Source organism: Aquila chrysaetos, chromosome 8, assembly GCF_900496995.4.
Source record: "Aquila chrysaetos chrysaetos chromosome 8, bAquChr1.4, whole genome shotgun sequence".
NCBI lineage: Eukaryota > Metazoa > Chordata > Aves > Accipitriformes > Accipitridae > Aquila > Aquila chrysaetos.
The window spans coordinates 12,721,993-12,743,192 of NC_044011.1; the positions used below are offsets into that span (position 1 = coordinate 12,721,993).

At 41.5% G+C, this 21,200-nt stretch overlaps 1 protein-coding gene across 14 annotated transcripts in view; it reads left to right on the forward strand.

Moving 5' to 3' along the window:
• The first annotated feature begins 1,168 nt into the window (after positions 1 to 1,168).
• Positions 1,169 to 21,200, forward strand: part of STXBP5 (syntaxin binding protein 5) — a 118,418-nt gene continuing 98,386 nt past the window's right edge. For 6 of the 14 annotated variants that reach the window (XM_030021356.2, XM_030021358.2, XM_030021357.2 and 3 more), the window contains exons 1-2: positions 1,170 to 2,062; positions 3,876 to 3,973. In XM_030021356.2, the coding sequence (XP_029877216.1) occupies positions 1,910 to 2,062; positions 3,876 to 3,973 (251 nt within the window). In that variant the 5' untranslated portion in view covers positions 1,170 to 1,909. Of the gene's footprint in view, positions 2,063 to 3,875; positions 3,974 to 21,200 lie in introns of all 14 variants that reach the window. The other 8 variants (XM_030021361.2, XM_030021363.2, XM_030021362.2 and 5 more) reach the window with 3 other exon arrangements.

Genomic DNA, 21,200 nt, shown 5'->3' on the forward strand with positions numbered 1-21,200 from the left:
ACAGGTCTAAGAAGAGTTTGTGGAATTTTTAATTTTGAGGTTATGATGATGACTGCACCGTGAACTATTTTGCTGCATTCTGATTACGCTTGTCCCTCTGTGCACTATTATATTTACTGTGCTAATAAAGCATGGCTGGCTATCAGGCTGAAAACACCTCTTAAAGGGACTTTACTGTCTGCGGAGCCTTTTCCTGCTAAGGCATTCACGCTGTAGCTAGGAGAGGCGAGCCAATGTCTTGAATCACATCTCTGCAAGTTTTCCCTCCAAAAGTGGCGATTGATCTTCCAGTTCATATTAGTTGAAAAGAAAGCTCAGGAAAGTGTCACAAATAATAATTACCTTCAGCAATATGACGACGACTGAGACAAGAGCAATTACCTATTACCTGACCGCTGACTAGATAATCCAAAACTGCAATCCAGTAGGAAAAGAAAAATAAAAGCAGAACGCAGACTACTATACAACAGCGGTTAGCCGAAAGAAACGTTTAACTCTGTGCCACCTGCTTACACTAGTTTTGCTGCCGTGAGAACGAAGGGAAGCACGGCGGTTAGCCGAGCGGCTCGCCTTGCCGCGCGAGGGCTGGCGGTGGCTTCTTCGGACGGCGTTGGCCAGCTCCGCACTAGCCCTCGGTCCAGCCGCTTTGGGCTACGAACGGCTAACGCTCCCAGGCCGAGGCCGCACCGCCTGCGCGGCTCTCCCCTCAGGGTGAGGGGTACGGGAGGATCACACCCCTGCGTTAACCGTTACTGCCGTTGGAAACGCTCCTCCACCCCTCGCCTCGCCTCGCCCCCCAGCCCCGCCGCCGCTCCCCCGGCCCCGCCGGCTGCCGCCACCACCTGTTACCTGCTCCCGCCTCGGCCTGGCCGGAGGCCAGCCCAGCTCACGCCCGGCGCGGGGCTCCCGTCGCCGGGCTGGGCCGGGCCGGACCCCGCTCACCCTCCCGCCAGCGCGCCCCACCCGCACCCCTCACACCGCGACGCGGCAGGGGGGGAACGGACACCGCCACATCCGGGTGCCGGCGCTCTTAACGCGCATGCGCGGCCGCCCCGCCGCTGCGAGGCAGGGCGTCGCGGTAGTCGCCGCCGCTACCGCCGCTCCTCCCCGGGGCGCTGCGCTTCCGCGTTGTCAGGCAAGGGGGAGCGACCGTGAGGCGGGGGAGGCGCCCTCCGCGGCAGCAGGAGGAGGAGGAGGATGGTTGTGGGGGCGGGCGGCGGCAGCAGCCGCTGGCAGCAGCCGGGAGAAGCCCCGCTGGTGACTGGCTGGCGGCACACACAGCTCTGAGGAGGCGGAGGGTGCCTGAGCCGCGGGGCGGGCGCCTGCGAAGGGGGGAGAGACTGCGGCGGCGGGAGGGGACCGGCACACGCACGCACACACGCACGCAGAGACGGATGACAGCGGCGGCCGCGGCTGCCACGATGTGAGGCGGGCTGCGCGGGGGGAAGCGGGGGCTCCGCGGAGAGGAAAGGCAGCCCGCACACCCCCGGCGGCGGCGGCGGGAGGGGCGGCCGGGCCGGGGCGGGGCCGGCCGGGCCCGGGGCGAGCCGTGCGCCCCGGCGGGCGGGGCGCGGAGCGGCCGCGGGCGGCTAGTCTGAGACCGGCGGTGGCGGCGCTGGTGGGCTGACCGGCTCCTGTTTGCTTGGCTCCAGTCTCCCGTCTACGAGCCCGCGGGCCCCGATGAGGAGCGCCCCTGCGCTGCCGGACTGACGCCTCGCCGCCCTCCCCGCGGACGAGGAGGAGCGCTGCCCGGCGGCGGAGAGCGCGGCGCCCCTGATCGCGGGCCGCCCCTGCACCGCCCTCCCCAGCGGGGGCTCGTCTGCCGCCTGCGGGGCGGTCGGCGCGGCGCGGCGGTGACAGCGCGGCGGCGGCGAGGCCGGGGGAGCGGGGAGCGCCGCCGCCGAAGACCATGAGGAAATTTAACATCAGGAAGGTGCTGGACGGCCTGACGGCGGTGTCCTCCGCCGCCTCGGCGTCGTCCGCCGCGCAGCAGCAGCAGGCGGGGAACCGGGAGACCGAAATCCAGGAGACGCTCCAGTCCGAGCACTTCCAGCTCTGCAAGGTGAATGAATGCTGCAGCCCCGAGCCGGCTGGCGGCCGGGGAAGGGGGCGCGCCGCCGCGATGGGCTCTGCGGGCATTGCTGCTCGGTACCGGCCTCGCCGAGCCTGCCCGCCGCTCCTGTTTACTTGTTTGGATTTTTTTTTTTTTTCCGGGGGGGGGGGCGGAGAAGGGAAGGAAGCGGTGGGTGTAGCTGTACAGGTCTCGTTGGATTTCTGTAGTCATCCTTCCTGGAGAGTTTCAGGGTTTGTCGTCTTCTAGGCTCTTTCATGCGTGTAATGTTGACTGTGTTCATGAAGGCTTCGTAGGAGTGGGATGGATGGGGGAAGGAGTGATACCTAGCTGTAGTGCAGATCTGATTATCGCGGCATTTGAGTAGAAGCCTCTGCTAATGGGCCCGAAGGACAGGGGATCTGTCTCTCTGCATTATTTGGAAATGCATTTATCCCGTTCCTTTGCGCCTGAAAAAGGCTGTAGACGTTTGTGGTGGTTTTGCTGCAGTGTGTTGCCAAGTTGCCTATGCCGCTATCGCAAATCTTCTCCAGAGACAGAGGAAGAGTTCCTGGGGTTTTTTTATTTGCTTGTGCGTGATAATGATAACTGCAGTTTGTGTCTGCACACTTCAGAAAATGATGCAGCGAATTAATCCACCAACTGTACCAAGAGGAATAAAAACTGATTTGAATATCAATACCCATTTTTATCTTTACAATGCACCCATGGCCTAGCTTGATATGGATGAGCTTGTTTGTGGATTCTCTTCCTTGTTTTATCTAGTATTGCAGGTGTTTCTGCCACTTTTGCAAGTTGTTCACGAAGGACATGGAAAAGAGCAGAGCTGTTACCAGTTAGATTTTATTCACTGTGAAATACTGAGAGTTGCAGGGTATGCCTGCAACTTCAGTGAAGTAAAAGTACATCGGAAGTTTGCTATGCATTTATGAGGTCCTAAAATAACTCTCCTTTAAACTAAAGGTTTTGAAATGGAAAAGCTGGCTTATGTTGTGTATGTTTATAAGGGAAGTAAGAGTAAGTGACACTCTCATGTTCTTGATTCTGATTAATTGCAGCCTGAGAAGTGTAATAGAGTTATCGCTTGGTCAATTACCAAATTAGTCTTGGCTAACCAAAAAGCTAAATGTGCCAGTAGCTTCATATTAAGAAAGAATTCCATGTGGGGGGGGGGGGGTTGCTTTGTTTGGTGGGATGTTTTTTGTCTGTTTTGGGGGCTGTTTTTTCTCTTTGGGGGAAGCAGAGGGTGAGAGATTGGTTTTGTGGAGCTTGGGTTGTTTTTTTTTTTTTTTTCTTAATGTACTGAGAGAGGTTGCACTGTCATGTGGGGCCTGTTGGATTGAAATTGAAGTGATTGTCAGACAGACAGGTCTAGTAATTTCTAATAGTTCTAATGACAGGTCTGACTTTGTTGCCAAACTTCCTAGGAACATCTCAGATTTTAATAGTTTAGTGCCTTTGTTAGAGCTGAAAATAAGATTCAGTGGAGAATGAGGTAGATGAAAAAATAAAATGCTGAGTTGATACAGTCTTTGTACAGAAGAAATGTAAGATTCAAATTAAGTTTCAGTAAGTATGGTTGTCACCTGATGATCAAGGATGAATGAGTAATTATGACTAAAAATCTTTTGTAATTGGTTCATGTAAGACAGCTGATTTTTCTCAGTCTGTTGTTAAAGTGCTTTGTAGTTCCTTTCTTAATTGTGATTAACACTGAATCCTGTTTCCTAACATACGATATTGATTCTGTTTATTTTTGGTCTGCTGCTTGACCCATCATTACTGTGATGCTCTGACTTGTTAGACTGTACGCCATGGTTTCCCCTATCAACCTTCAGCCTTGGCATTTGATCCTGTTCAGAAAATACTGGCCATCGGGACTCAAACTGGAGCACTAAGGCTGTATCCTTTCATATTATGAAATGGATTTAGTGCACCTCATGCAAGTGATGTTTTGATTCAGCTGCTGGAACCATTCAGAAGTGTGGTGGGAACCAGGTATGCAGGAAGGGAGAAAAAGCTCTGTTTTCTGCTGGTGGGTGGCCTGGCTGTTCTGGTTGTTCTTTGTGTCAGTTCAAGTTGTGTTAATGATGTGAGGTACGGCTGCTCAGTCCCCATTATCTCAAGTTAATACATACATTTTGTAGAGGGTTACTAGTGTGCTGTCAGTTTATAGCAGCTGACTGCAAATCTAAAGAGACCTGGGCTGAGCTCTGTTTCATTCTTCTGCTGTATCCTCTGGGATTGAAAAATTCCATGCTGCTTGGTGGGGTTTTCTTTTTGTTGGTTGGTTTTGGAGGTTTTTTTTTGTCTTGTTCTTGATAAGCTTTGTAATACTGTAGTTACCTGCTACTGCTTCTGTGTTGCCAAAAGATGGTTCCAGGTGGGGACACTAAAGGGTACAGGAATTGTATCTCACTAATAGTTTCCAAGTGACTGAGATGAACAGAATGAATGTGTGGAATAAAGCACCAGTAACCCTGCTTCTTTTTTTTTCACTAAAAAGTGAACTACCCATATGTTCATAGCCATATGGTACCATAGCCATATGGTACTATCCAAGCCATGTAACAACATATGTGTTTAAACTTTTATTTTTAAAATAAGATGCCCTGTAGATTCTTTAATCCACACTGCCATTGCCCAAACCTTACTTTTCATCAGAAGAGAATGAATTGAATTCTCTGTTGTCCTGAAATTGACTGAACTCTGACCTTTTTGGGGAAGGTTTAGGCTATCTTGCTAGAAAAATTGACTTAATCCTCTTTAAACTGTAGGTAAATCTCATCTTTTCCTTTGCTACTTATATTAGTCTGCAAGTTGACTTTTTTTTTGTTTCCTTCTGTAGCATCACTACTCTGTAAGGTTAATTGCCTTAGAGAGGCTTGCCTTTTACAAGTTGAAAAATTAGAACTTCAGTATTAAATCTGAGACTTTAAGAAGAGGCTGAAGTGGCTTGTGTGGTATCTATAACAATATCTATTATGAACTCCCAAGATCTCTTAATTCAAAGTATGAGCAACAGTAATGACCATGCAGTGCTCTTAATGCTGTATTTGAAACTACTCTTAACTCTATAAATTTTGCGTTTAAAAAGGTGATAAAGTTGATTTCAATGAAGAATGAAATGTGAGTGGTGCTGTTAATTACACCATATTGGTAGAATAGATGAGAAAACAAAAACAGACCTAAAACTAAGGATTTAGGTTGGAGGAAAAGGAGATATCAAAATGCACCTGTTCAGAGCTTACTCACCTGTAACTTTGGGCAACATGATGCTGCAGTTTGGGTAGTGATGACTTGATAAAACCTGTTCACTGGCACTCATCCATGACTACACCTGTGAATTCTCAGAGTGTGAATTGCTTTCTAAATAATTGAGAGAAGTATTGCAAGATTGTGAGGGAAGAAACAGTTACTGTAAGAGGAAGCAGTAACATTGACAGAAAATGTATTTCTAAAGGGAAGGGAAGAGAAGAAGTTTCATGCAGAGGCTGAAATGCTGGTGCTCCCCTAACTCGATGAAGATGAATATGCTTCTCTGTACCTTGATAGAGATCTTGATTCTTGGAAGAACTGGCTAAAAGCCCTCAACCTCAGCTGAAAGTTGTTAACCTAACAACCCTGCAGAAGTTCCATCTCCTGTGATTACTTGCTCTTTGGGTGGACGAGTGCAGGCAGAAGGGATAGACTCAGACACATTCCCAATGTAAAACCAGCCTGTCACTTTCTGCCTAGTGAAACTGGTTTGCAAAGCACTCTTTGGGAAGAAGTGGAACTTGCAAGAAATGCTTATTTCATTCTATTGCTCAAAGATAAGCAGTTTTTGGTTATGTTTTTGTTGACCTACAGGATGCTTTACCTGCTAAGGTTTTTATGAACAATAAATTATGTGCAAGGATTCATTAAAGTGGGAGCCACTTACTCTTTGGAGCTGCAAAAGTGTTTTTAGTTGGAACGAGGTTGGACTAGAAAGACTGAGAGTCAGTAAAGAGGTATTCATTGAGAAGTAAATCCTAAAAGTGGGAGAAAAGTCAATCCTCATTTTCTTCTGCATTCGTGTTGTGAGAGTATAGAAGTAAAGGAATCATAATGCGTCTTTCATTGCCTACTAGCAGATGGGAGCTGGATATTAGTGTTTTCCTTGCATCGTCAAGTGTAGGTGCATCTTGTCAAGCTTTCAGTTCCTTCCTATTGCAAGTAAGTGATCTGAGGAATTGTGAAGCAAGTTTTATTTTTTATTTTTAGAAAGGGTATTAAAGTTAAAATATTCTTAAATCAAGAAATGAGCTAACCTGTTCTTGGTTTTGTTAATATGTGAAGAAATTAATATTACAGTCCTGATTGACTTTGGGCCATTTATAAGCTAGCCCCTTTACAGAACATGCTCCCTGTGTATGAGCAGTCTGCAGTTTGGGTATTTTAACTTCAAAACTAGTGTTGATTAGACCAGCTTAATGTGAGCAGGAATTTTCTTGACCATACTCCCATCTCATTCTTCTTTGAGGACTCTGTAACCGCTAGTGGAGGAACAGAGAATTCTAATATATAAATACTAAATGTTGTCTCTAGTATTGGTACAGTGACATGTAAAAACAGAATTAAAGCGTTTTCTGAAGAACCAAAATCTGTGGATACAAATATACTGGGAGTTCACTGACTTACTATATTTATCAATTAGAGATAAATAAAGACAAAATAACATCAACCCTGTATTGAATTTTCTGAATCCACAAAGTAATTGTGAAAATGGAAGTATCTAAACTATAGGTAGCATGTTTCACTAATTAGATTAGAAGTAGAATTCCTACTCTGCTAATATTCTTTGTCCCTGATCCTAGGCTTGATGGGTTAAGACTGGAGGAGGGCATTGTGGAGTGGGTGACTTAGTGTGCCAGAGGCAGGACTTTGCCATTCCGTGCCCGTAAGCAGCAGTTGATTCTAGATCTTGCAGTTTCAAGAGGGAATAAAAATATTAGGAGGAGACTGCTTTTAGTGTAAAACTTAACCTTATGAGTCACCAAAGTTACAGCTGGGCATTATTCACTAGCTTAACTTGAGCGGTGTATCCCTTGTATTCCTTTAAAACAAAAACCAAACCACAAACTTGATTCTGTTTCCAGAGTTACTTAGAAATATTTCTAACTCTGATTTAGCTAGGATACTTAAAAGCAAGTGTTTCTGAGGCAGACTGATATTGCTCAGGTATTATCCTTAATTAGAGAAGTATTTTGTGCCCACCGTAGAAAGGAACATTTTGAGCAATTAATAACAAAGGCTGTGCTCTGTTTTCAGCTATGGACAACAACTTGGTTCCTTTACTATATATGAGGAAAAGTTACAAAGTGTATGGTTTAGTAGAATACAGACCCTGGAGAGAGGTCAGATGCTGGACCCTCTACTTTTGACTATAGAACAGCCAGCTGATGTGACCTTCTCCCTAACATTAGGATCTGTTGACAATAGTTAAGCCCTTTGATTTTGTTTTCTGTATTGCAGGGGAAGCTGAGTGATGAGGCAGGCACAAAAGCAGCAGCACAGCACTGAGTGACATAAAATCTTAAATTTATTTCTCACATACACCCACACTCATCTGCTTACACTGATCCAGTTGTTCTGAGTTTGTGGTGCTGATCAGAGGACACTCGTTCTAGCTGCTTGAGGTGTTTGAGTCTTGGCTGGTGGCCTGGCTCTTACGCATGGCAATTCCGCCTCAGGCTCACCCTTCTGCACAGTGCTGGATGCTTGTGGATGTGTTCTCCAGAAGGAGCAATTGTGCTCACTATTGATTTCAAACTGCAATGGTCAGCTTAAGCTGCTGGTGGCCTCATTTGTCACTGCAGGCCAATATCTTTGACTTTCCCCATACTTAAAGGAATTTAGCTATTGTTATCAGGGTGGCTTTCACCTTTTGATCTCCTGTCCCAAATGTGTTAGATATCAAGCAGTTAAAAGTTCATCTGTGCTTTGCTTCTTTCCTGTGCATACCCAAACCATTACAGCAGGACACGTAATCCATAGTCTTTAGGAAGTTTTGTGCATAATTGGCGTGCTTTGTTTTCCCAGCAGATATCATAACCTTCTAATGAGTTAGAGTTGAATATATGTACTCAAGGTTTAACTTACCTGAATGCTGTAATTGGGTAGACTTCACCCTGTGACATCCTGACAGTGTTCAGTGTCATAGGTAATAGCCCTGCTTCTGTGCTGTCCGTTGTTTTCACTCTTCTGCTTACAAGTCTCTCTAGAAGTCGAATGTAATCTGAACAGGGTAGCATTTAAACTGTAAAGAGGTTTGAGAAAGGCGAAATGGACTTTGTCAGGATTTGTCTGTCTTTAGGATGTTGTTTCCTCAGAACTTTAAATTACTAATTGTACAGGGCTCTGGACTTAATAGCCAGCTGAGCTTTTTTGTTTGCTTTTATAGGCGGTAGAATAAGCTTTGAAGCTAAAGCAGAAAAAATGAAGGAATTCTTCTGCTCCCTGCTGTTTAACTGCTCCATCTTAAACAAGTTTCTTCAGTTTTCTGTGCTTTAATGTCTCAATAGCAGAACTAGGACAGTATATCAAATGAGACGTAGTTTGATTGTCTGCCAACATGAATGTAGTATCTTTATTGGTGCTTCATGCCTTAAAAATACTCATTTGCAGCTTGAAGATCAGCTTCTCTCTTGACAGAGGGAATTCTAAAAAGCAAGACCATTTCAGTAGAAATTCTTGACAATAAAGGAGATACCTGTAGAATAAGTGTTGTGTCTTCCATACAGACCAAGCTGTGCTTAGGACTCTTTATTCCCAAGCAGAACAGGATCTTTAATTAAAGTTTGGGTTTTTTTTTCTGTTGCAAACCCAGTTCACAGGAAGGAGAAAAATTAGGTTGTTTGTCATTCTGTCATTAAATATCTGAAGATCCCAATCGTTCTGAATGTCAGCATCTGTTCATTTCCCCCCATTCTTTTCAGCAAAGATGACTTTTATGTAAGCAAATGGCTGAAGTTTTCATGTATTTGGAGTGTATAAAACTTGCTTTCTGTGACTTCCATTCTCTGGCTTTTGTGAGAAGAGCTCGCAACTGTTATTCTTTGATCAAAATAGCTCAAAGCCTGAATGTGTGGTTCCATGCAGTCAGTTTCTGATGAAGTGTTTGTGTTACAGCATCTGGATAGTTTTGCTGTAGATGTATACCAAAAAATTCAAGCAATTTAGTGAATTCTCTGAAGCTCTAACAAAATCCCATTTCAAACTTGTGATGTGATTATATCCCATTAAAAATACTTTTCCTTTGGATCATTCAGACTATGCAAGGCAGTCTGGCAGTATGACTGTGAGGGTTTTTTTCCCCCTCTCATGGAAGTATCAGCTTGATGTTGTGTGTTTGGGGTTTCTTTTGTTGTTGTTGTTGTTGTTTTGTTTTGTTTTGTTTTTAAGTAGCTCTATACCTGTTCTTTCTCCCTTCCAGAGAAAGGGCAGTAGGGCAATGGCTGGAGTTGTGTTTGCAGTATACAGAGCAAAGATTTCAGTTTTTCAAACCAAGCATCTAACTGTGAAGTTGGCACAGCTTCAGGTGGGAGACTGGACCAGATGAACTTGGGAGGTCCTTTCCAACCTAAATTATTCTGTGATTCTGTCTGTTCTGTGAATATGCCAAAGTTGAACTAAACTACTGTTTTGTGGATTGTCAGGGTTTTTTGGCATTTGTACACTGAAGAGAATAGTCTCAACCTTTGCCAACGTTCTTCTGGACTTTGAACAAATCTTCCTGTTTTCGGAAGAGTACATTGGTAAAGCTACTAAAAATATTGCAATAGTGTCATGCCAGAGACACTCTGTGATTATCTGTTAAAAAGGAAATGTTTATTGGCTACCTTGCCACCCAGTTGACATAAAGTAGTTTAAATGAGAAAACTACTTTGCTTGAAACTTACATTAATCTTATCACATTTCTGTTTCTTTTAAGGCTACCACACTTCTTGTTGTATCTTCCAGCACGTAGTTCACGTGGGTATCATTAGCTCTCTTGCATCTTTCTTTCAATGAAAAATCCCCATCCCTAAATGAAGAAAATCAACTACCTTTGGATATTCTGAAATGAAATAAGGCCAAAATGCCATGATTAGACATGTAACCTTAAAAATGTATGGAATTATAGCAAGTTAGTCCTACACAGAGAAAGCTATGACTGAATTCTTCATAAGAAATAGGATGGTGTACTTTTTAAATCCATGGTTACACTTGTTGGGAGACTTGGTGTGCTGGTTTTAGCTGGGATGGAGTTAATTTACTTCATAGTAACTAGTATGGGGCTATGTTTTGGATTTGTGCTAGAAACACTGTTGATAACATGGGGATATTTTAGTTATTGCTAAGCAGTGCTTACACAGAGTCGAGGAGTTTTCTGCTTTTCACCCTACCCCACCAGTGAGCAGGCTGGGGGTGTACACGGAGCTGGGAGGGGACACAGCTGGGACAGCTGATCCCAACTGACCCAAGGGATATCCCAGACCATATGATGTCATGCTCAGCCTATAAAGGTGGGGGAAGAAGAAGGAAGGGGAAGATGTTTGGAGTTACGGCATTTGTCTTCCCAAGTACCCGTTACGTGTGATGGAGCCCTGCTTTCCTGGAGATGGCTGAACACCTGCCTGCTGGTAGGAAGCAGTGAATGAATTCCCTGTTTTGCTTTGCTTGCATGCATGGTTTTTGCTTTACCTATTAAACTGTCTTTATCTCAGCCCATGAGTTTTCTCACTTTTACCCTTCCAATTCTCTCCCCCATCCCACCGGGGTGGGGCTGAGTGAGCGGCTGCATGGTGCTTAGTTGCCGGCTGGGGTTAAACCACGACAGTTCTTTTTGGTGCCCAATGTGGGGCTCAAAGGATTTGAAATAACAACAGATTTGATTGGAATGTGCTAGATTGAATTTATAGCTGTTATTGCTGTTTAGCTCTTAATCGGCAGGCTTCTGTGCTTGCCATGGGGCTTGCTTGCTTTACCGCGTATTGCAGTCTAGTGCTCATTAGTGGCTGCTTTTTGCTTTCACTGCTTGCTGTACTGCTTATCGTCTTACTCTGCTGTGCCTGGGAACATTTTGATAACAGCAACAGCGATGCGCCTGGGCTGGCAGATGGCCAGGGCATCGCTGGTGTTTCTGTGCTGCTGTACTGGACAGGCTGGAACTCCAGTGTGAACTCAAGTCAAAGCCACTCTGACAGGTGGATGAGTCCATGCAGGAGCAGGACACCCTGAAGCATCTGTGGCTGTGGATAAGCCCATGCCAGAGCAGGTATATCTTGATGTGGCTGTGGTTATGTCTGTGCCACAGCAGTTATACCTCTGAAGGGATTGTGGCCCAAGGATAAGTCCTTGCTGTAGAAGTACACCTTGAAGCATCAGTGGCTGTGCATAAGGTCATGCTGGAGCATCTCAAAGCGTGTGGCCATGGATAAGCCCACAACAGAGCAGGTACGCCCCTGGAGGGACTGCAGCCATGGGTAAGGCCACGCTGGAGCAGGTTTACTTTTGAAGGGACTGTGGCTGTGGGTAAGGCCACGCTGGAGCAGGTATATCTCTGAAGGCATTGTGGCCCATAGATAAGGCCATGCTGGAGCAGGTGCACCTAAAAGCGACTGTGGCTGTGGATAAGTCTATGTGGCAGCAGGTCTTTGATTTCAAGTATTATCGCATATACTGTAACTCTACTAAACAGCTTTTAGTCGTAATTGCTTCTGTTCAAAAATACCTGACGCATAACTGCATTAAATCTCATACTGTAACTTACAAAAACAAACTTTAGAATGAAAACTCTTCTTCCCTGTAGGTATTTTACTGACAAAGTAGAAACCTCATGGATATAGCCTTGTAGCTTCAAACTTGCTGGGTCATTCTGAGCTTGGGGAAGGAAATGTCTTTGGAAAGCATGGAAAGTTTGCCAGGCTGCTGGCATTACTGTAGCACTAGCATAGCCTGTTTCCTTGTACCTCCTAGCTATTTGTGAAACACTGCGGTGGTATGGATTGTGTGATCTGATGATGTTGGGGTGAAATGTAACAGGGAATTGGACAGCTGGGACCCAGCTTGAGCACTGTACCAAAAGTCTGAAAGCCTAATTTGCTAGCCTCTTAATTCAACATTTTACTGGCTTTGTTCTTCCTCAGTCACTGTGGAAGGGCTTTTAGAACTGAAGTAGCGTTATTGCTGCAGGAGAAGAAATGAGCAGTTTCATTAAAGTCATGTCTGGAAAAGTAGAAGCAGCTCATGATTTGAGATGTGATAAAGAAAGCTTGAAAGCACAAATCAAGATTGCAAACCCTTCCTAACAAAACTTCCTGTTTGGCAGAAGTTTTCTAACTGCATTAGACTACTTCTAAGTGTCCAGGTCTCTACTTTCACAAAGGTTTCACAAGGCAAATGTAAGTGTTCTTACGCATTACCTTTAAGGTGACTAGAGGTGCCCTCAGTTGTTATTTTTGTATGTTTGCTATTGCTTTTCTAGAACTGTTTTTTGTTTCTTAGTTTAATGGAACAGTAAAAACCCACGTTATTTATGAGGGTTCCCATAGCACATCTGGCTTTTTTTTTTTTAGGGTTATCTATGTAGAAGCTCAGTGAAAAACAGAATAAAACTTGTAAATTATTACATTCTATATGAAGTTAAACAAAACTGGAGGATGTGGATTTTGGGAACAGTTCACTTTGTCCTTAATCTTAGCTACCTGGTAAAGGTTTCACATTTTGAAAAAATAGTCCTTAGCACTTTTGAAAGTTAATACTGCGGTAGGCCTTTATCTTTAATCTCTTGGGTCTTCTCTTTTCCTCTTGCTAGTCTTGATGTGGCCCATCCTGAAGTGTACCATCAAACTGATCATTATAATTTTTTTGAAAAATGCAGATTCTTAATCCTGCAAAGTACATCTGGTTAAGTAGACAACACTCTACTTTTCCAGAGATCTAATTCTTTGACATGAAGTGTATTTATTTGTTTGCTGGCCTGCAGAAGAAGTTTGTGGTACTTGTGAACCAAAACAGCATATGAGAGTGCATTGCTTACCCACTGCCAGTATGCTGTCTTTCAGCAGCTTTTGAAGTTACCTTATTTTGCCAAACTGTAAGCTTAAATCATGGTATTGTAGCTGGTACTTGAATACTAATCAAGCATAGCCTCTTGTTATTCAATTGGTGATAACTTGGGTGACCTTTTTCATGTCAGCACTTCTATCATAGGCACTTGATAATCAGCTTACATGTTTATGAAAGGGAGCGCTAAGTTACTACTCCTCTTGACTTCCAGTGCAAATACAGTGAAGGTCTAATGACATAAGTTAAATCTCAGGCAGTGATATTTGCATCACTGAATTTAGGCACAGTTTAAAATAATGAAGGTCTTGGAAATAGCTAAAACTGAAATATTTCACTAGTGAGGACTGTGGTAGAGTGGTATAATTCCTTATTTAGTAGATTTCTGAAATACGTAGCAATTCTGTCAGCCTCTGGAGACATATACTCAATCCTGATTCATCTTGATTTTTACAATGCTTTTGTGAAATTACTTTTTCTGTGGCTATCATTTAGCCTGATCTGACATGATGTTCCATTTAAGACTCTGCCACAAATGAGAACCATTTTGTCTTACAATGAAAATCTCTCTTTGGTAAGAGATTCCAAAACTGCTTTTATGTCTGAGATCTGTACAACTTGATAACAGCCTTGGCTGTGTACTAGTTGTTCTAACTTAAATCACTTCCTCCAAAGACTTAGTCTATTTGGAATTCCTAAGCTTCTCCTAAATAAATAAAAAAATCTAGTTACTGACAGTGTTCGTATTGAGGCAGCTCTATCAATTGCTGAAGTAAAATTGATTTTAATACTGTATTAGTAAAATTTTTTTCACTGAAGTTCAGGAATAGATCTTCCCTAGTCATGTGTCCACAGTAGTTCTACTCTGCATCAGTGGTTCTGTACTTAGAGATTTTTCATTTGCTTTGAATTTTATCTTAAGTGTCAAGAATAGTGAAAGTAGATGAAACTTGAAATGTGTGTCTGCTAGTATAGAAAACAGTGCAAGATTAAATGCTTTGAGGAATGCTAGTTTATGCTGATTGAGCTAATTAAAACATGTGAAACTGAAATTTTTTTGTAGTACAATGATGCTGATCTTGTGATATTTGAAATTGCAGTCTGAAGTGTTGTAGTTTGCAAAAATCAACTGCTTGATTGCTGTTCTACAGAGAAGTTTATAGCTTGATAAGGCTACTTTATTCATTTTACTGAATGTAATGGGATTTTTTCATAAGTGCCTTAAAAAGGTAGTAACAAAACCAGGTTTCTGTTTGGACTACTTGAAACTTTATTTCCTTCTAAAATTGAGATAATATAATTGCAGTGACAACTGCTTCCATGTCCAGAATAAGTCTTAGCCTGTCCCACTCAAACCAGACAGTGTTTGTAAGAGCAATACTGGTGGAGAGAGGAGGTTAGGTTCTCCAGCAAGAAGGCTATAGACCAAACTTGCCCTTTTATGAGGCATCTCCCATGCATCTTCAAGAACTAATTTTTTCCTCCTGCTCCTATATTCTTGTGAAAAGTCTTCACAGGAGCTGTTTTAACTTTGGAAACCAGGGAACTAAAGGCAGGATGCAGATCCAGAGGAAGCAAGGCCTTTATACTTCTGCTTAGTGAGCTACTACTTTATTTTGTGTGATTCATGCCATTTCAAGCAGGGGATTGCATTGCATAGCCTCTTGAAGCTGCTGCCAGGCTAGTACTCTGTATGTGTTCGATTAACACTATTAGATCTTTGGTTCATGTTAAGATGATACATTTAACACTTCAAGAGTAGCTGGCTAAAGAGGTAATCCAGCCGGTATCCAATGTTTTTTATAACCTTTTCTACTAAAGGTCCTGCCTCTTTCCCACATAGTAACAGCAACTCATAGTCAGCAGCAGCAGATGGACAAAAGCAATTTGCATTTTTCTACTTGCTTATTAGGCAAAAAGAATAGAATACTAATTTTTTGGTGATCGCTTAATGTTAAATTGATAGGATTAGCAAGCTTGTATTCTTTTTAGCATATGCTCTATCCAGTCTTACTACCTTGTTAAACAGAGCAGATGTTCATCTTCACAGTTGAAAAACATTCTTGACTGAACTTTGTAGTGTTGATATTAAAAGTACAGTTACTAAGCTTTAGTGATGCTTATTAATATGCAGAATGGGCTGCAGAGCAATAACTTGCCTGGCATTCCTTTTTATATGTGTTCCAAACTTGGGCAGTAAACTGGTGCAGTGAGATTAGCTTCACAGCTGCCCTTAAATGTCAGATAAAAAGGAAAGTCACCAAAAAAAGCCCCTAATAAAATTGCATTTAAGTGACTAAATATAATCAGATTTCTTGCTGGCATGGTGAATATCCCCTCATTCTTTAAAATAATTAGGTGGGAAACATAACACTTTGGAAAGAAATCCTGGTGAGTTACTAACCTGGAAAAAAAGAAATCAGGTAGCCTATCTCTTTAAAATACACAGTCTATGAGTAGTGTCCCCATGCTGTCATAAAGGCTGCTGGCCAAAGGAAATAGTATTCAAGTAGCAGCCACTTGCAAATAATACTACCATTTTCTTAAATTTTTTTGTATGTACTTCTCTATCTTTCAGTTAAAAAAAACTAAACAAAAACATAGGTCCATAAACTTTTTTCAGTTACCCCCAGTATATGTGGCTGCCTAGGACTTGATTGTTGCCCTTGTTTTCTTTGACATTGCCCATGGAAGTACTGCGAATATAGTCCCAATTATATTAATAGTCAAAGGGATAGTAAAAAAAAAAAAAAAAAAAGAATGGGATTTATATGTGCTTTAGAGGATGCTGTGAGGAAGAGGCAGCAGGAGTTAACTTTTGTAATATTGTTTCTTTTCTTGAGTAGCAAAGGACAAAAACTACTTGACTCTTGAACTATAACAATTTGAAATCACTGTGGGTTTGTTGGGTTTTGATTTGTTTTGGTTTTTTTTTCCATATGAACACTCTGCCAATAATTTCCAGATCAAATAAATGCTGTTCTGAGTAAAAAGAAAGAAAAAAAGTGGGAAGGAGGTGGCATTTCCTGAGCAAACTTTACTGACTTTTGATGAGCTGTTCTTTCTGCTGGCAGTTCCCAGTGGGAGAAGCAGCACATCGGAAGGTGCTAATGTGAAGTTTGGTTACAAAATATTTAGGAACTGCAGTTTTGCAGTTTAGCGTATCATAACCAGAAGCAGTTCCAGTACTTTGCAATAGTCATGTTGTGCATAACTAACAGTGCATTCTGTTATTTCCAGACCAGGTTTTTTGATGACATTTGTGCAGCCTCTTTTACCTCCGGTAGCTTTCTATAGATAAACTGACTGAAACTTAGTAAACACATCTCTTCGAATGCAGGAAAGTTACCTGTAACGCATTCAGTGTAGTATTAGTGCTAACAGCTGTAAAGGCCCCTGTTACAGTAGTCTGCAAATACATCTCTACAGAAATAAAAACCTAACTTCTACAGATCTGCAAGTATGTAGACATCACAGCTGGTGCATAGCTGTAATTGGAGAGCTAAGTGATCAATATTCGAATGCATCAGTATCTGGTCCCCTACCTTGCAGCAGAACTGACTTGTATTTGTAGCAGACTTTATTTAAAGCTAGGTCTATTTTAGTACCAGAAATTACAATTCCAAAGGGGCCAGAAATGTGATAGTGTGTGATTTAAATGTAAGTATATGGTAGTCACTAAAAAAAATTTCTCGATGAGTTTTTTCCATTATAAAATAGCTAAAAAATGAGGCTGTTATTACTCTTGCACCTGAGGGTAAAGTCATCTGCCTTGGCATAATAAGCACTAGAGGTGATCACTGTCACCAGTTCCTCTGGTAAATAGGAGCTGCCTGCATTTCATTTCAGTAGACAAAAGTTGTGGAGATCCTTGCTATTCTGTTAAGGTTATGGACAGGTTCTTCTCCCTTAAGTGCTCAAAAGTGACCTTAACTTACCTGTGTCTAGTGTACCCTGGCCTGGGCAGAATACTTAGACTTTAGCTGTTACCTTAGTGAAACCCTTTTAAAGAAGGATAGTTTCTAAAACCAGGAGGAGGGAAGTATTTGGTTGTCGCCTACCTAGTGTTTCATAACTCAGTTGAAGTTGGGTTTTCCTTTACAAATTTAGTCTTCCTCTATTTTCAAGATTGACCTGGGGGGGTAGGATGGGGGTGGGCAGTGGAAGTCAATTCCTAGTCAGGCTGCAGAAACTTGGGAGACACTACTTCAATTCCAAGAATACTACTTAAATGTTTAGTTCATAAGTTTTGTGTATAATTTCATAGTAATTTACCTGTCTGAATTCAAGCTGATACTTACTTGAGATTTATATATAACACTTAGTGTGTTGTATAAATATAAATATATTTAGTGTACTGTATTATATGTACTATATAAAATATATTAAAGAAAAGCAGGATTGGCTTAAAGTAGGTGTTTGAGACACAAATCACACCAGTCAAAGTACAAAGCTTCCAACTGGTGGATAAGTGGATACATACTTTCTCTGAACTGACTACTGAAACTTGGCTTTTTGATTTGCTGTTACCAAATCTGCCCAACAAACTTGGAAGAGCATGGTGAGGGGAAAAAAAAAAATAATCATAATTTTGCTGTCATATAGAACAGTAGTGTGTCCAGATTTTGAGTCCTATGTTTTCCTGGTTTCTGCATCTTAAGTGGCATTGGTTTAGAGGAGGGAAGCTAGAATTATTGAGAACAGAGTAGCTGCCTTACAAGAGGATTAACAGTGCTTGGACTCCTCAGTTTAGAGAGGAGGAGAAGGGGTAAATATGATCAAGGGTTATAAAATCAAGAGGACGCTGGTTAAACTGCATGCTGCACTGTCACATAGCAAATTTGCAGTGCAAAAACTAGGGGGCATTCCCTAAAGTACTATTAGACTGATTTAAAAGAGATAAAAAGCAATTTCTAGTTTGAATACAATGAGTAGTGAAATTCTAGAATTTGTGGGTGTGGGAGGTGGTGTCGACATGCTGTACTACTGTATTCCAGAGGGGAATGGACAAATTTGTCAGACAATGGCTCAATAAGCAGATGCTAAAGGGACTGGACTAGGATTTGTCCTCTAACATACTTAATCCACTAGGAAAGTTTGGTTTGGGAGTGAGAAGGGAATAAGCTACAAAAAGTGGCCAGGCTAGTGTGGTCTCCTTAAATAATGTTGATTTGCTGTTGTAGGAGAGACAGTGCTGGGCTGCATGGACCTCTGGCTTGAGTCAGTGTGGTGGCTCCCGTGCTCTTAGTCTGGCTGACTCCTATCAGAGGGAAGAATTCCTTAACTATGATAGTTGTTCCACAGTATGATTGCACAAGCTTCTTCATTTCAACTCAGTACTTCACATTGTAATCATTTTTATAAACACAACTTAAAATTTTCTCAGTTTCTGTGGTTTGTTAGCAAGGAAATAATCTTTGCTGCTTAAGCAAAATTTATCAGATGCCTGAACAGTTGATGAAACAGTTTCTATGGTATGGTAAAACATAAAGTGCTGAGAGGGTTGGTGTAGTGTAGTGGTGAGTTTTAACATCAAGTAAGCTGGCATGAAAACTGTGTGATCTGATAATGTTCTCTGCCTTGGCTTTTTTTGTCTGCAGTGGAGGTTACTCTTGCAATTAGAACAGAGTGCTGGGCAAGTTCAGGAAACAATGGCTATAAGTTTTAAAGGGGGAAAACTACTTTGTGCTATTCTTCAAATGTCATAATGTGCTATTACAGTAGTTCTGTCCAGTTTGACAAAGATGCTACTAATGCTTGCTGTTCTAATCTACAGAATAATGGATTGACATTTTTAGGAATATAATTTCAGCTGCTGTAGGAAGGCTTATTAAAAGCAACTGTTTTTGTGAAATATTAATGAAATTATATTTAATGTCCAACTTAAAATTAGCAGATTTCAGTTACAAAACAGGTAATATACATAAAAACATAGTTTGAAAACTTTGTCCACATAGTTTGTTCTACAAAAAAAGCCCTCTAAAAGTAGAGAATCCTCTGTATTCTGAAACTTCTTGTTGTCTGCTATAGTAAATTAAAAGCATATAATTATAAATTATACAAATGTACTTAATTTTTTCAATTCTGAAATTTAACTCAGGGATACTTGTTAGTGTTGTCTTAGTTAAAGATTCTCCATTATTACACTATGATCAGTGTAAGTGCATTCTGTATGAGTGATACTGAATCATAAATATATTATTTTCAGCTTCTAATAAGAACTTTTAAAAATATTTAGTAGTCTGAAGTCTTAGTAGCTCAGTGCTGGTCACAGCTATTATTTGGTATGTTACTTATCTGGTTATCCTTTTTTTTTTTTTTAAAGGACTACTAATAAATGCCATTCAGCATACTATTTTTGTTGATGTTTGACTGGAATGCATGTATTGGTCCATCATGGTGGTTTTTAGTAAAACAGATTTCACCCTGGGTTTTTACAACAGGCCACTAGTTGATGTTCCTTTTTTTTCACTTGTATTTGAGGAGATTATATGAAGAGATTGTTCCTTTTTTAGTTGCTATTTTGAATTATTGGAAATTATTGGTTAATAGAAATAATCTCTGCTTGTCTTTTGAAACCTAGTTAGTATGTCTGTATCTTAAACATATGCAATTTTCAGTGTCTGTATGCGATTGATTTTCTCACTAAACGATTCTTCAAAAATACTGTTTTCAGGTGTGCTTTAGTACAGTGGTGCTTCTGGAAGAGTTAATTGTAGCTCTTGTCCGTGAGTAGTTTCTAATAACGTATCCATCCTGGAGGTGGCTTGGGGTGAATGATTTAACTCTTTCCTCTTTCTCCTCTGCTTCAAGAGTATCAGGTTTGTGTATATATGTGGCTTGTGAGGAGGGATAAGGCTTGATTCTGTTGAAAAGTTTCATTGCCCTGATTGTGCAGCCTTGTTACCACACAGTGAATTTGAATACTACCTGTTCTCTGCAGACTCGCCAAGTTTAGAGAGTCAAACGGACTCGGAATGTGTAGGGATTTGTAGGGGATTCTTGATTAAACAGCCTGTCTTTCAGCCTTTCCTGGAGGCTGAAGTTGGGAACCTGGGCATTCATGGGAAAAAATGAGTAGTAATCAGACTTAAGGTTGCAGTGCTAGCTACTTTTTTTTTATAGTCCTTTGTTGCAAAAGAAGTTGGGAAAATTTGCAAGCAAAACACTTCCAGACACGTAATTCTTCAAAAAATTAAAGTGAATCTGCATGCAGTTGGCCAATGAAGTTTCTCTTTTTGTAAGCAAAAATAAACTTGGCTTTTTCTCTTAATACATATGTGACTTGAATTTAGCTCTGGTGGAATTCCTTACCATCAGGAAGTCTAATGCTTTTCTTAATTTTTTTTTTATTCACACAGAGGTACTGACCACTATAAATATACAATGTGATTATTTGTTCCTGTTTGCCATTCTGCTATGCTAACATTTGAAAGAAGAAATAAACTTTGAATGATACCTTGTAGAGATGGTATTTATTCTCTTTAAACTTTTCTAGCCAAATCTTGGAAACAATAGTTTTCCCCTGTGTTTTTGTTATTTTTTTTTTTCTTTCTAGTAAATGTTTAGAGGAACATCACGGGTGATTTAGTCTGTCAGATATCAACTTAAATCCTTGCTATTCCAGTTTATATCTGAGTCTCCTGTGTTTTTACTCCTCACCATGCAGAGCATATGTCAAACTTCCACATGTTGCAGCTTCTAGTCAGTTGCAGTAGCTGGCTGAGAGTTATTTTGCTTGTTTCCTGCTGTATTTTTTTGATGGAAGGTGTTATAGAAGTGAACTTTCAAAACTAATTAATATTACTTTCTCTGTTGCTGAGTAGAGAAAGCTGTCTGACATTCAAAACATTAAAACAAATGTTTTAATGAAAATGTTTTAAGCAGTGAATTACACCGTATCAATGCAGGTTCTCCTGACTCAAAGCAGGTCTGAACTGAATAGGCTACAATGCCATGTTAATTTTTAATGATCTGGATTTGCTGCTTAGAAACCATCTTGAGGTTGGATGCAGAGTCCTGTTTCAGACAATACTTTCTTTTGTCTGAGCCCCTG